Raw genomic sequence first — 12,888 nt, forward strand, 5'->3', positions numbered from 1 at the left:
AATCATATCCTAGCTAACTTATATTGTATTATAGATGTATTATGTAATCTTGGGATATCATAGACACGTATACAATGTTTTGACATATCATATCGACCCATGTATATATATTATTTGGAACAACCATAGACACTCTATATGCAGTAATGCTTGAGTTAGCTATACAGGGTTGAGGTTGATTCCAAAAATATATATACTTTGAGTTGTGATCTAGCCTGAGACGTGTATACATTGGGTTGTGGATTGATTCAAGATAATATATATATATTGATTTATTTCTGTACATCTAACTGTGGACAACTAGTTCTAGGTTACTAATGAGGACAGCTAACTTAATAAACTTAAATCATTAAAATGTAATAAAAAATATTGTGAATATATTTCGATCATACTTTGATGTATATGCACATATTATTATAGGTTCCTGAATGGACCAGTGGCCAAGTCTTATTTCCGGCAAAGTAAAAATCTGTGAAAGTGAGTTATAGTCCCACTTTTAAAATCTATTATTTTGGGATGAGAATACATGCAGTTTATAAATGTTTTACAAAATAGACACAAGTAATCAAAACTACTTTCTTTATTGGATTATCGAACTGAATATGCCCCTTTTTAGCTTGGTAGCCTAAGAATTAGGGAAATGGCCCCTAATTGACGCGAATCCTAAAGTTAGATCTATTTGTCCCAACAAGCCTCATCCGAGTACGGATGCTTTAGTACTTCAAATTATCATATCCGATGAGAGTCCCGGAATGATGGGGATATTCTATATGCATCCTGTTAAGGTCGGTTACTAGGCGTTCAACATATGAATGAATTTTTATCTCTATGCAGTTTGCGAAATACCTGATATGAGATGTATATTTATGGAAAAAATGAAATCTTATGGTCTATTATTATGATTTGATAACATATAGGTTAAACCTATAACTCACCAACATTTTTGTTGACGTTTTAAGTATGTTTATTCTCAGGTGATTATTAAGAGTTTCCGCTATTTCATATTAAATTAAGGACAAGATTTGTAGTCCATGATTGTATGATATTGTGTAAAAACTGCATTCAAGATCTTAGTTCGATGTAACATATTTTTATTGTAAACCATTATGTAATGGTCGTGTGTAAACGGTATATTTTAGATTATCATTTCTTGATAATCTACGTAATGTTTTTTTAAACCTTTATCGATAAAAATAAAGGTTATGGTTATTTTAAAAATGAATGCAGTCTTTGAAAAACATCTCATATAGAGGTCAAAACCTCGCGACGAAATCAATTAATATGGAACGTTTATAGTCAATATGAACGGGACATTTCAGAATAGAATACCTTGTCTTGTGTGCCTCTTCTAGCACTAGTTCCCTTAATCCGCCAAACTTCGGCACCCAAATTCTGTCGATAAAATATCGAGTTCCATCATCTCGAGTAATGAACTTCATATCGATTCCTTGAAGCGATTCGTTAGCAACATTCTCTTCTTTCAACGCCTCTAACTGTGCGTCACGTACCTGAGAAGTAAGGTTCCTTCGAATAGTCAAGTACAATGCACTAACTCGAATAGGCTTAACTCTCTCCTTCCTACTCAAAGCATCTGCCACTACATTAGCCTTACCAGGATGGTAGCTAATGTCGCAGTCGTAGTCGTTCAATAGTTCGATCCAACACCTTTATCTCATATTAAGCTATTTCTGATTGAAAATATGCTGCAAACTCTTGTGATCCGTGAATATAGTAAACTTAGAACCATACAGATAGTGTCTCCACATCTCCAATGCAAAGACTACAGCACCAAGTTCTAAATCGTGAGTCGTATATTTCAACTCATGTATATTCAACTGTCGCGATCCATGAAATGTCCCGTTCATATTGATTATAAACGTTCCATATTAATTGATTTCGTCGCGAGGTTTTGACCTCTATATGAGACGTTTTTCAAAGACTGCATTCATTTTTAAAACAACTATAACTTTTATTTTATCTATAAAGGTTTAAAAAGCATTACGTAGATTATCAAATAATGATAATCTAAAATATACTGTTTACACACGACCATTACATAATGGTTTACAATAAGAATATATTACATCAAAAATAAGTTTCTTGAATGCAGTTTTTACATAATATCATACAAGCATGGACTCAAAATCTTACCCTTATTTTAGTATGCAACAGCGGAAGCTCTTAATAATCACCTGAGAATAAACATGCTTAAAACGTCAACAAAAATGTTGGTGAGTTATAGGTTTAACCTATATATTATCAAATCATAATAATAGACCACAAGATTTCATATTTCAATATACATCTCATACATAGAGATAAAAATCATTCATATGGTGAACAACTGGTAACCGACATTAACAAGATGTATATAAGAATATCCCCTATCATTTCGGGAAATCCTTCGGACATGATAAAAACGAATTCGAAGTATTAAAGCATTCGGTACTTTGGATGGGGTTCGTTAGGCCCAATAGATCTATCTTTAGGATTCCCGTCAATTAGTAGATTGGTTTACTAATTCTTAGGTTACCAAGTAAAAGGGGCATATTCGGCTTCGATCATTCACCCATATAATGTAGTTTCATTTACTTGTGTCTATTTCGTAAAACATTTATAAAACTGCATGTATTCTCATCCCAAAATATTAGATTTTAAAAGTGGGACTATAACTCACTTTCACAGATTTTTACTTCATCGGGAAGTAAGACTTGGCCACTGGTCGATTCACGAACCTATAACAAATATTTACATATATATCAAAGTATGTTCAAAATATATTTACAACATTTTTAATACGTTTTAATGTTTTAAGTTTATTAAGTCAGATGTCCTCGTTAGTAACCTACAACTAGTTGTTCACAATTAGATGTACAGAAATAAATCGATATATATTATCTTGAATCAATCCACAACCCCGTGTATACAAATCTCAGGCTTGATCACAACTCAAAGTATATATATTTTTGGAATCAACCTCAACCATGTATAGCTAACTCTAACATTACTGCATATAGAGTGTCTATGGTTGTTCCAAATAATATATGGGTCGATATGATATGTTAAAACATTTGCATACGTGTCTATGGTATCCCAAGATTACATAATATATTAGAATACATGTATAATACAATATAAGTTAGCTAGGATATGATTTGTATAGAATTGTTACAATATTTCCCGTAGCTACAATAATCAAAAAATATCCAATCTTGTTTTACCCATAACTTCTTCGTTATAAATCCGTTTTGAGTGAATCAAATTGCTATGGTTTCATATTGAACTCTATTTTATGAATCTAAACAGAAAAATAATAGGTTTATAGTCAGAAATATAAGTTACAAGTCATTTTTGTAAGAGGTAGTCATTTCAGTCGAAAGAACGACGTCTTGATGACCATTTTGAAAAACATACTTCCACTTTAAGTTTAACCATTATTTTCGGATATAGTTTCATGTTCATAAGAAAAATCATTTTCCCAGAAGAACAACTTTTAAATCAAAGTTTATCATAGTTTTTAATTATCAAACCCAAAACAGCCCACGGTGTTACTACGACAGCGTATGTCCGGTTTTACGGTGTTTTTTGTATTTCCAGGTTTTAAATCATTAAGTTAGCATATCATATAGATATAGAACATGTGTTTAGTTGATTTTAAAAGTCAAGTTAGAAGTATTAACTTTTGTTTGCGAACAAGTTTAGAATTAACTAAACTATGTTCTAGTGATTTCAAGTTTAAACCTTCGAATAAGATAGCTTTATATGTATGAATTGAATGATGTTATGAACATCATTACTACCTCAATTTTTTTGGATAAACCTACCGGAAAAGTGACAAATGGATCTAGCTTCAAAGGATCCTTGGATGGCTTGAAAGTTCTTGAAGCAGAATCATGACACGAAAACAAGTTCAAGTAAGATCATCACTCGAAATAAGATTGTTATAGTTATAGAAATTGAACTAAAGTTTGAATATGAGTATTACCTTATATTAGAAAGATATCTTATTGAAAATAAGAAAGATTTTTTGAGGTTGAATGATCACTTTACAAGATTGGAAGTAAGCTTGCAAACTTGGAAGTATTCTTGATTTTATGAAACTATAGCTTATAGAATTTATGAAGAATACTTAGAACTTGAAGATAGAACTTGAGAGAGATCAATTAGATGAAGAAAATTGAAGAATGAAAGTGTTTGTAGGTGTTTTTGATCGTTGGTATATGGATTAGATATAAAGGATGTGTAATTTTGATTACATGTAAATAAGTCATGAATGATTACTAATATTTTTGTAATTTTATGAGATATTTCATGCTAGTTGCCAAATGATGGTTCCCACATGTGTTAGGTGACTCACATGGGCTGCTAAGAGCTGATCATTGGAGTGTATATACTAATAGTACATACGTCTAAAAGCTGTGTATTGTACGAGTACGAATACGGGTGCGTACGAGTAGAATTGTTGATGAAACTGAACGAGGATGTAATTGTAAGCATTTTTGTTAAGTAGAAGTATTTTGATAAGTGTCTTAAAGTCTTTAAAAAGTGTATGAATACATATTAAAACACTACATGTATATACATTTTAACTGAGTCGTTAAGTCATCGTTAGTCGTTAGATGTAAATGTTGTTTTGAAACCTTTAGGTTAACGATCTTGTTAAATGTTGTTAACCCATTGTTTATTATATCTAAAGAGATGTTAAATTATTACATTATCATGATATTATGATATATTAATATATCTTAGTATGATCTATATACAGTTAAATGTTGATACAACGATAATCGTTACATATATGTCTCGTTTCGAAATCATTAAGTTAGTAGTCTTGTTTTTACATATGTAGTTCATTGTTAATACACTTAATGACATGTTTACTTATAATTTATCATGATTAAACATAGTGTATCAAAATCTTAATATGATTCATATGTATTTAGTAAGACGTTGTTTAACGATAATCGTTATATATATCATTTCGAGTTTCTTAATTCAATAAACTCAATTTTATGTATATAACTCATTGTTAAAATACCTAATGCGATACATACTTATCATAATATCATATTAACTATATATATAATCATATATATGTCATCATATAGTTTTTACAAGTTTTAACGTTCATGAATCACCGGTCAACTTGGGTGATCTATTGTCTATATGAAACCTATTTCAATTAATCAAGTCTTAACAAGTTTGATTGCTTAACATGTTGGAAACATTTAATCATGCAAATATAGTTTTCATTTAATATATAATCATTGAAAAGTTCGGGTCACTACAGCAAATAGGGATCGCTTGTTTAGACTTGTTCCACGCTATTGAATACTATTTGAATATTATTGTTAATTATTTGATATTCACACATACATTGCTAGATGTGGTTTTACTTATGTGGTTTTGCGTATGACATGGGAGATATGTTACTTACATTGGTTATGCATGATGTTTGGACAAGATTTTTATTACATTAAGTGTTGGGTTTATTAATGATTGATCATGCTTAGTGTTGCTACTACTACTGTTAATTAGTGATAATGCTACTAGTGTACATTGTTCTTACTACTACTACTACTACTACTAAACGCTATGTATCGCTATTACTTACCACTAGTCCTACTAGAATCACTATGATTTAATATTATCTACTATGCATCACTCCGTTGCTAGTATAATTTTTATATGTCGATTTCATTGACGCTAACCGAATGTGTTATCTTGACCAGAAAGATAATGCCGCCCAAGCCAGTTTCCCAAGCTGATGTTAGTCAGTGGATCTCCGAAGGATTGACTGAGGCTGTGGCAGAACTCCGTAATGGAACCACCAATAACAATGTGAACGCTACTAATTAGTGAAACCAAGATGCAACTAATACTCAGAACAATGGACAAGCAGGGTGTACGTATAAGGCTTTCTTGAGTTGTGAACCACACTCGTTTAATGGCACCGAAGGTCCAGTTGGTTTAACTCGCTGGTTTGAGAAACTTGAGTCTGTTTTACGTATCAGCGGTTGTAGAGATGCGGATAGAACGAAGTTTGCATCATGTAAGCTATCTGATGGCGCTTTAACATGGTGGAATACTTATGCAAATTCCGTAGGTATGGATCAGGATTTTGAGATTCCATGGGAGGATTTGAAACGACGGATGATCGAAGAGTATTGTCACTACACTGAAACTATTAAGATGGAGCGGGAACTCCAAAACTTGAAGCTAGTGGGTAACAATCTGGCCAGTTACAACAAGAGATTCTTTGAGCTTGCTCTCATGTGTCTGTATATGGTTACTCCTGAACGCCGCAAGATCATTCTTTATGTGAAAGGTTTGACCGAGAATATTCAAAGTGGTGTGACTACTTCGAAGCCGAGAACTATACAAGAGGCTGTTGAGAAGGCTAGTGAGTTGATAGACCAAGTTGAATAGCGAGGAAAGACTCATGCCTTAACTAAGACTAAAACTTATGATAACAAGAGGAAATGGAACAATAATAACAACTCGGGGAAGAATTTCAACCAGCAGCCATTTAAGAAACAAGATACTGCTAAGGGTAACACTGCAACTCCGAATGCTAGTTCTGGTTATAAGGGAAAGTTATCGTTGTGTGCTAAGTGTAATAGGCATCACCCAGGAGATTATATGAAGATGTGTGATAAGTGTAAGAAGAATGGACATGTGGCTATCAAGTGTAGAGCTGGTACGAACATGTGTTATGGGTGCAGAAAAGAAAGTCATTTCCGGAAGGATTGTCCAACTACTAGTAAGACTGCTGAACCTGCTAGAGGAAGGGCTTTCAACATTAACTCTAATGAAGCTCGTGATGATCCTAAGCTAGTCACGGGTACGTTTCTTCTCGATAATCAACATGTTTATGTAGTTTTCGATTCTAGAGTTGATAGAAGTTTTCTGTCTAGAGATTTTTGCCATAATCTTAAGAATCTTGTATCGTCATTAGAAAACTTATACTCTATAGAACTAGGGAATGGTAATCTAATAAGTGCTGATAAGGTTTACTGTGGTTGTACTTTGACATTGGCTGGAATGTCATTTAAGATAGATGTGATACCGATTAAGCTAAGAAGTTTCAACCTTGTTGTTGGAATGGATTGGTTAGCCGAGAATAGGGCCGACATCGTTTGTTATCAGAAGGCAATTCGCATTCCGGTTATTGAAGGTGAACCTCTAATGGTGTATAGAGAACGAAGCAATATGCCGTTACATTTTATTAACTGTTTGAAGGTGAAAAAGCACATGAGAAAGGGTTATCTTGCTATGCTAGTTCATGCTAGCAAAACTGAATCTGAAGGCAAGAAAGTTGAAGATGTGCTCATTGTTAGAGAATTTCCTGATGTTTTCTCGATGAGTTACCCGGATTACCTCCACGTAGAGATGTAGAGTTTTAGATTTATTTAATTCCCGGAGCAGCACCAGTAGTGTGTGCACCGTATAGACTTGCACCACCAGAATTGCAAGAGTTGTCTAATCAGCTGCAAGAGCTTTTAGACAAAGGATTCATTCAACCGAGCTCGTTGCCATGGGGAGCTCCAGTACTGTTTGTGAAGAAGAAGGATGGATCTATGAGACTCTGTATTCACTACAGGGAGTTGAATAAGTTAACTATCAAGAATAGATATTCGTTGTCGAGGATTGATGATTTATTTGATCAATTGCAATGATCGGCGTGTTACTCTAAGATCGATCTGAGATCAGGTTATCATCAGATGAGAGTGAAAGAGGCAGATATACCGAAGATAGCGTTTAGGACACACTATGGTCATCATGAATTTACTGTAATGCCGTTTGGATTGACGAATGCACCGGCTGTGTTCATGGATCTCATGAACCGTGTGTGTAAGCGATATCTAGACAAGTTTGTTTTTGTGTTCATCGATGATATTCTGGTATACTCCAAGAGTGAGAAGGAACATGAACAACATCTCCGTTTGTTACTAGAGATGCTCAGGAAGGAGCAGTTGTACGTGAAATTTTCGAAATGTGACTTTTGGCTGCAAGAAGTGCAATTTTTGGGTCATATCGTAGGTGTCAATGGTATTCAAGTTGATCATGCGAAGATAGAGATGGTTAAGAAATGGGAGACTCCTAAGTCACCAACACAAATACGACAATTCTTAGATCTCGTCGGTTATTATAGAAGATTCATTGAAGGATTTTCTACTATTGCCCCACCGTTAACAGCATTGACTCATAAGGGTAAGAAGTATGAATGACTCATAAGGGTAAGAAGTATGAATGGACAGAGTTGCATGAAGCTGCATTCCAGTTATTAAAAGAGAAGTTGACGACTGCACCAATTTTGTCTTTACCCGAAGGAACTGAGGATTTCGTGGTTTACTGCGACACTTTGCGATAGGGTTTTGGTTGAGTGTTGATGCAGCATACGAAGGTGATTGCTTATGGATTGTAGTGACCCGAACTTTTCCATGATTATATATTAAATGAAAACTATATTTGCATGATTAAATGTTTCCAATATGTAAAGCAATCAAACTTGTTAAGACTTGATTAATTGAAATAGGTTTCATATAGACAATTGATCACCCAAGTTGATAGGTGATTCATGAACGTAAAAACTTGTAAAAACTATGTGATGACATATATATGATTATATATATAGTTAACATGATATTATGATAAGTAGGTATCTCATTAGGTATTTTAACAATGAGTTATATACATAAAATTGAGTTTATTGAATTAAGAAACTCGAAATGATATATATAACGATTATCGTTAAACAACGTCTTACTAAATACATATGAATCAAATTAAGATATTGATACACTATTTTTAATAATGATAAATTATAAGTAAACATGTCATTAAGTGTATTAACAATGAACTACATATGAAAAACAAGACTACTAACTTAATGATTTCGAAACGAGACATATATGTAACGATTATCGTTGTAACAACATTTAACTATATATATATATATCATACTAAGATATATTAATATATCGTAATATCATGATAATATAATAATTTAACATCTCTTTAGATATAATAAACAATGGGTTAACAACATTTAACAAGATCGTTAACCTAAAGGTTTCAAAACAACATTTACATCTAACGACTAACGATGAATTAACGACTCAGTTAAAATGTATATACATGTTGTGTTTTAATATGTATTCATACAATTTTGAAAGACTTTAAGACACTTATAAAAATACTTCTACTTAACAAAAATGCTTACAATTACATCCTCGTTCAGTTTCATCAACAATTCTACTCGTACGCACCCGTATTCGTACTCGTACAATACACAGCTTTTAGACGTATGTACTATTGGTATATACACTCCAATGATTAGCTCTTAGCAGCCCATGTGAGTCACCTAACACATGTGGGAACCATCATTTGGCAACTAGCATGAAATATCTCATAAAATTACAAAAATATTAGTTATCATTCATGACTTATTTACATGTAAATAAAATTGCACATCCTTTATATCTAATCCATATACCAACGACCAAAAACACCTAAAAACACTTTCATTCTTCAATTTTCTTCATCTAATTGATCTCTCTCAAGTTTTATCTTCAAGTTCTAAGTGTTCTTCATAAATTCTATAAGTTATAGTTTCATAAAATCAAGAATACTCCCAAGTTTGCTAGCTTACTTCCAATCTTGTAAAATGATCATCCAACCTCAAGAAATATTTCTTATTTACAGTAAGATATCTTTCTAATACAAGGTAATACACATATTCAAACTTTGGTTCAATTTCTATAACTATAACAATCTTATTTCGAGTGATGATCTTACTTGAACTTGTTTTCGTGTCATGATTCTGCTTCAAGAACTTTCAAGCCATCCAAGGATCCTTTGAAGCTAGATCCATTTGTCTCTTTTCCAGTAGGTTTATCCACAAAACTTGAGGTAGTAATGATGTTTATAACATCATTCAATTCATACATATAAAGCTATCTTATTCGAAAGTTTAAACTTGAAATCACTAGAACATAGTTTAGTTAATTCTAAACTTGTTCTCAAACAAAAGTTAATCCTTCTAACTTGACTTTTAAAATCAACTAAACACATGTTCTATATCTATATGATATGCTAACTTAATGATTTTAAACCTGGAAACACGAAAAACACCGTAAAACCGGACATACGCCGTCGTAGTAACACCGCGGGCTGTTTTTGGTTTGATAATTAAAAACTATGATAAACTTTGATTTAAAAGTTGTTCTTCTGGGAAAATGATTTTTCTTATGAACATGAAACTATATCCGAAAATCATGGTTAAACTCAAAGTGGAAGTATGTTTTTCAAAATGGTCATCAAGACGTCGTTCTTTCGACTGAAATGACTACCTCCTACAAAAACGACTTGTAACTTATATTTCCGACTATCAACCTATACTTTTTCTATTTAGATTCATAAAATGGAGTTCTTCCAACCAAAATGCACACTTTGAAAACCTAGCGTACAGTTTTTCTTTTCTCAGCAACTCTAGCACTTTTCTCAAATGTTCTTCGTGCTCTTGATCATTCTTCGAGTAAATAAGTATGTCATCGATGAAAACAATGACAAACTTTTCAAGATATGGCCCACACACTCGGTTCATGAGGTCCATGAACATAGCTGGTGCGTTAGTCAATCCAAACGGCATAACCATAAACTCGTAATGACCGTAACGCGTCCTAAAAGTAGTCTTTGGAATACATCCTCCTTCACCAGCATTTGATGATATCCAGAACGTAAATTGATCTTCGAATAAATAGACTAGCCTTGTAGTTGATCAAATAAGTCGTCGATTCTCGGTAGTGGGTTGCGGTTCTTGATGGTAAGTTTGTTCAACTCTAGGTAGTCGATACACAACCTGAATGTACCATCTTTCTTCTTGACAAAGAAAAAAGAAGCTCCCCATGGTGATGTGCTTGGTCGAATGAAACCACGCTCTAAAAGTTCCTGTAACTGACTTTGTAATTCTTTCATTTCGCTGGATGCAAGTCTGTATGGAGCACGAGCTATTGGTGCAGCTTTTGGTACAAGGTCTATTTGAAATTCAACGGATCGATGTGGGGGTAATCCCGGTAATTCTTTCGGAAATACATCGGGAAATTCTTTTGCGACGGGAACATCACTGATGTTCTTTTCTTCAGGTTTAACTTCCTCGATGTGTGCTAGAATGACGTAACAACCTTTTCTTATTAGTTTTTGCGCCTTCAAACTACTAATAAGATTTAATTTCGCGTTGTTCTTTTCTCCGTACACCATTAAAGGTTTTCTTTTTTCACGCATAATGCGAATCACATTTTTGTAACAAACGACCTCTGCTCTCACCTTTTTCAACCAGTCCATGCCAATTATTACATCAAAACTCCCTAACTTAACTGGTATTAAATCAATTTTAAACGTTTCATCCCCCAGTTTAATTTCTCTCTCCCGACATATATTATCTGCTGAAATTAATTTACCGTTTGCTAATTCGAGTAAAAATTTACTATCCAAAGGCATCAATGGGCAACTTAATTTAGTACAAAATTGTCTACTCATATAGCTTCTATCCGCACCCGAATCAAATAAAACATAAGCAGATTTATCGTCAATAAGAAACGTACCCGTAACAAGCTCCAGGTCTTCCTGTGCTTCTGCCGCATTAATATTGAAAACTCTTCAACGGCTCTGTCCATTAGTATTCCCCTGATTCGGGCAATTTCTAATAATGTGGCCCGGTTTTTCACATTTATAACAAACAGCGTTGTAATTACTTGCTCCGACACTATTCATTTCAGCATTACTTGTTCTGACATTATTTGTTCCTTTAGTTCTGTTAAACTTTGGTCCGTAGACCTCACACTTTGTCGCACTATGACCATTTCTTTTACACCTGTTGCAAAATGTCGTGCAAAACCCCTGATAATTTTCTTCACACCTATGACATGGCTATTTTTGGTTTTTGTTGCCGTTGTTTTTTATTGAGGTTGTTGTTGGGGTTGTTATTGTTGTTGAAATGGTTGTTGTAGTTGTTGTTGTTGGGATGTTTGTTGTAGTTATTGTTAGGATTGCGGTTATTGTTGCGATTGTTGTTGCGGTTGTTGGGATAGTTGTTGCGATTATGGTTGTAATTGTTGTTGTTGTTGTTGTTGTACTGGTGGCTCTTGTCACCATTTTCCTCCCACTTCCTCTTGAGTTGTTTCGTGTTGGCTTCTTCGGCCGCCTGCTCTTTAATTCTTCCCTCAATCTGATTTATAAGTTTAAGAGCCATTCGACTTGACTTCTGCATAGAAGCGGGCTCGTGTGAACTCACATCTTCTTGAATCCTTACTGGTAACCCTTTTACAAACGCATCGATCTTCTCTTCTTCATCTTCGAATGCTCCCGGACACAATAGGCACAACTCTATGAATCGTCGTTCATATGTGGCAACATCGAAACCTTGTGTTCGTAACTCTCTAAGTTCTGCCTTGAGTTTATTAACTTCGTTTCTAGGACGGTACTTCTCGTTCATCAATTTCTTGAATGCCGACCACGGTAGTGCGTAAGCAGCATTTTGTCCTACCTGTTCAAGATAGGTGTTCCACCACGTTAACGCAGTACCTGTGAAGGTATGCGTAGCGTACTTAACTTTGTCTTCTTTAGTACACTTACATATGGCAAACACCGATTCGACTTTCTCGGTCCACCGTTTCAATCCAATTGGTCCTTCGGTTCCATCAAATTCCAAAGGTTTGCAGGCAGTAAATTCTTTGTAGGAGCATCCTACACGATTTCTTGTGTCGTTAGCTGCATTGCTAGATTCAGAGTTATTGTTGGTATGTAGCGCAGCCTGTACTGCGGCTATGTTTGCAGTAAGAAAGGTACAAAATTCCTCTTCGCTCATATTCATGGTGTGTCGAGTAG

The 12,888-nt window shown here is 34.1% G+C and overlaps 1 protein-coding gene across 1 annotated transcript; it reads left to right on the plus strand.

Annotated features, from left to right (window-relative positions):
- Window positions 1-5,739: 5,739 nt before the first annotated feature.
- On the plus strand, window positions 5,740-7,398 carry LOC139900804 (uncharacterized). The gene is made up of 4 exons (XM_071883557.1): window positions 5,740-5,841; window positions 5,887-6,399; window positions 6,478-6,820; window positions 6,977-7,398. The coding sequence occupies exons 1-4, from the start codon at window positions 5,740-5,742 to the stop codon at window positions 7,396-7,398; spliced, it is 1,380 nt and encodes a 459-aa protein (XP_071739658.1).
- The last annotated feature ends 5,490 nt before the right edge of the window (window positions 7,399-12,888 follow it).

This window comes from Rutidosis leptorrhynchoides, chromosome 3, assembly GCF_046630445.1.
Source record: "Rutidosis leptorrhynchoides isolate AG116_Rl617_1_P2 chromosome 3, CSIRO_AGI_Rlap_v1, whole genome shotgun sequence".
NCBI classification, from domain to species: Eukaryota; Viridiplantae; Streptophyta; class Magnoliopsida; order Asterales; family Asteraceae; genus Rutidosis; species Rutidosis leptorrhynchoides.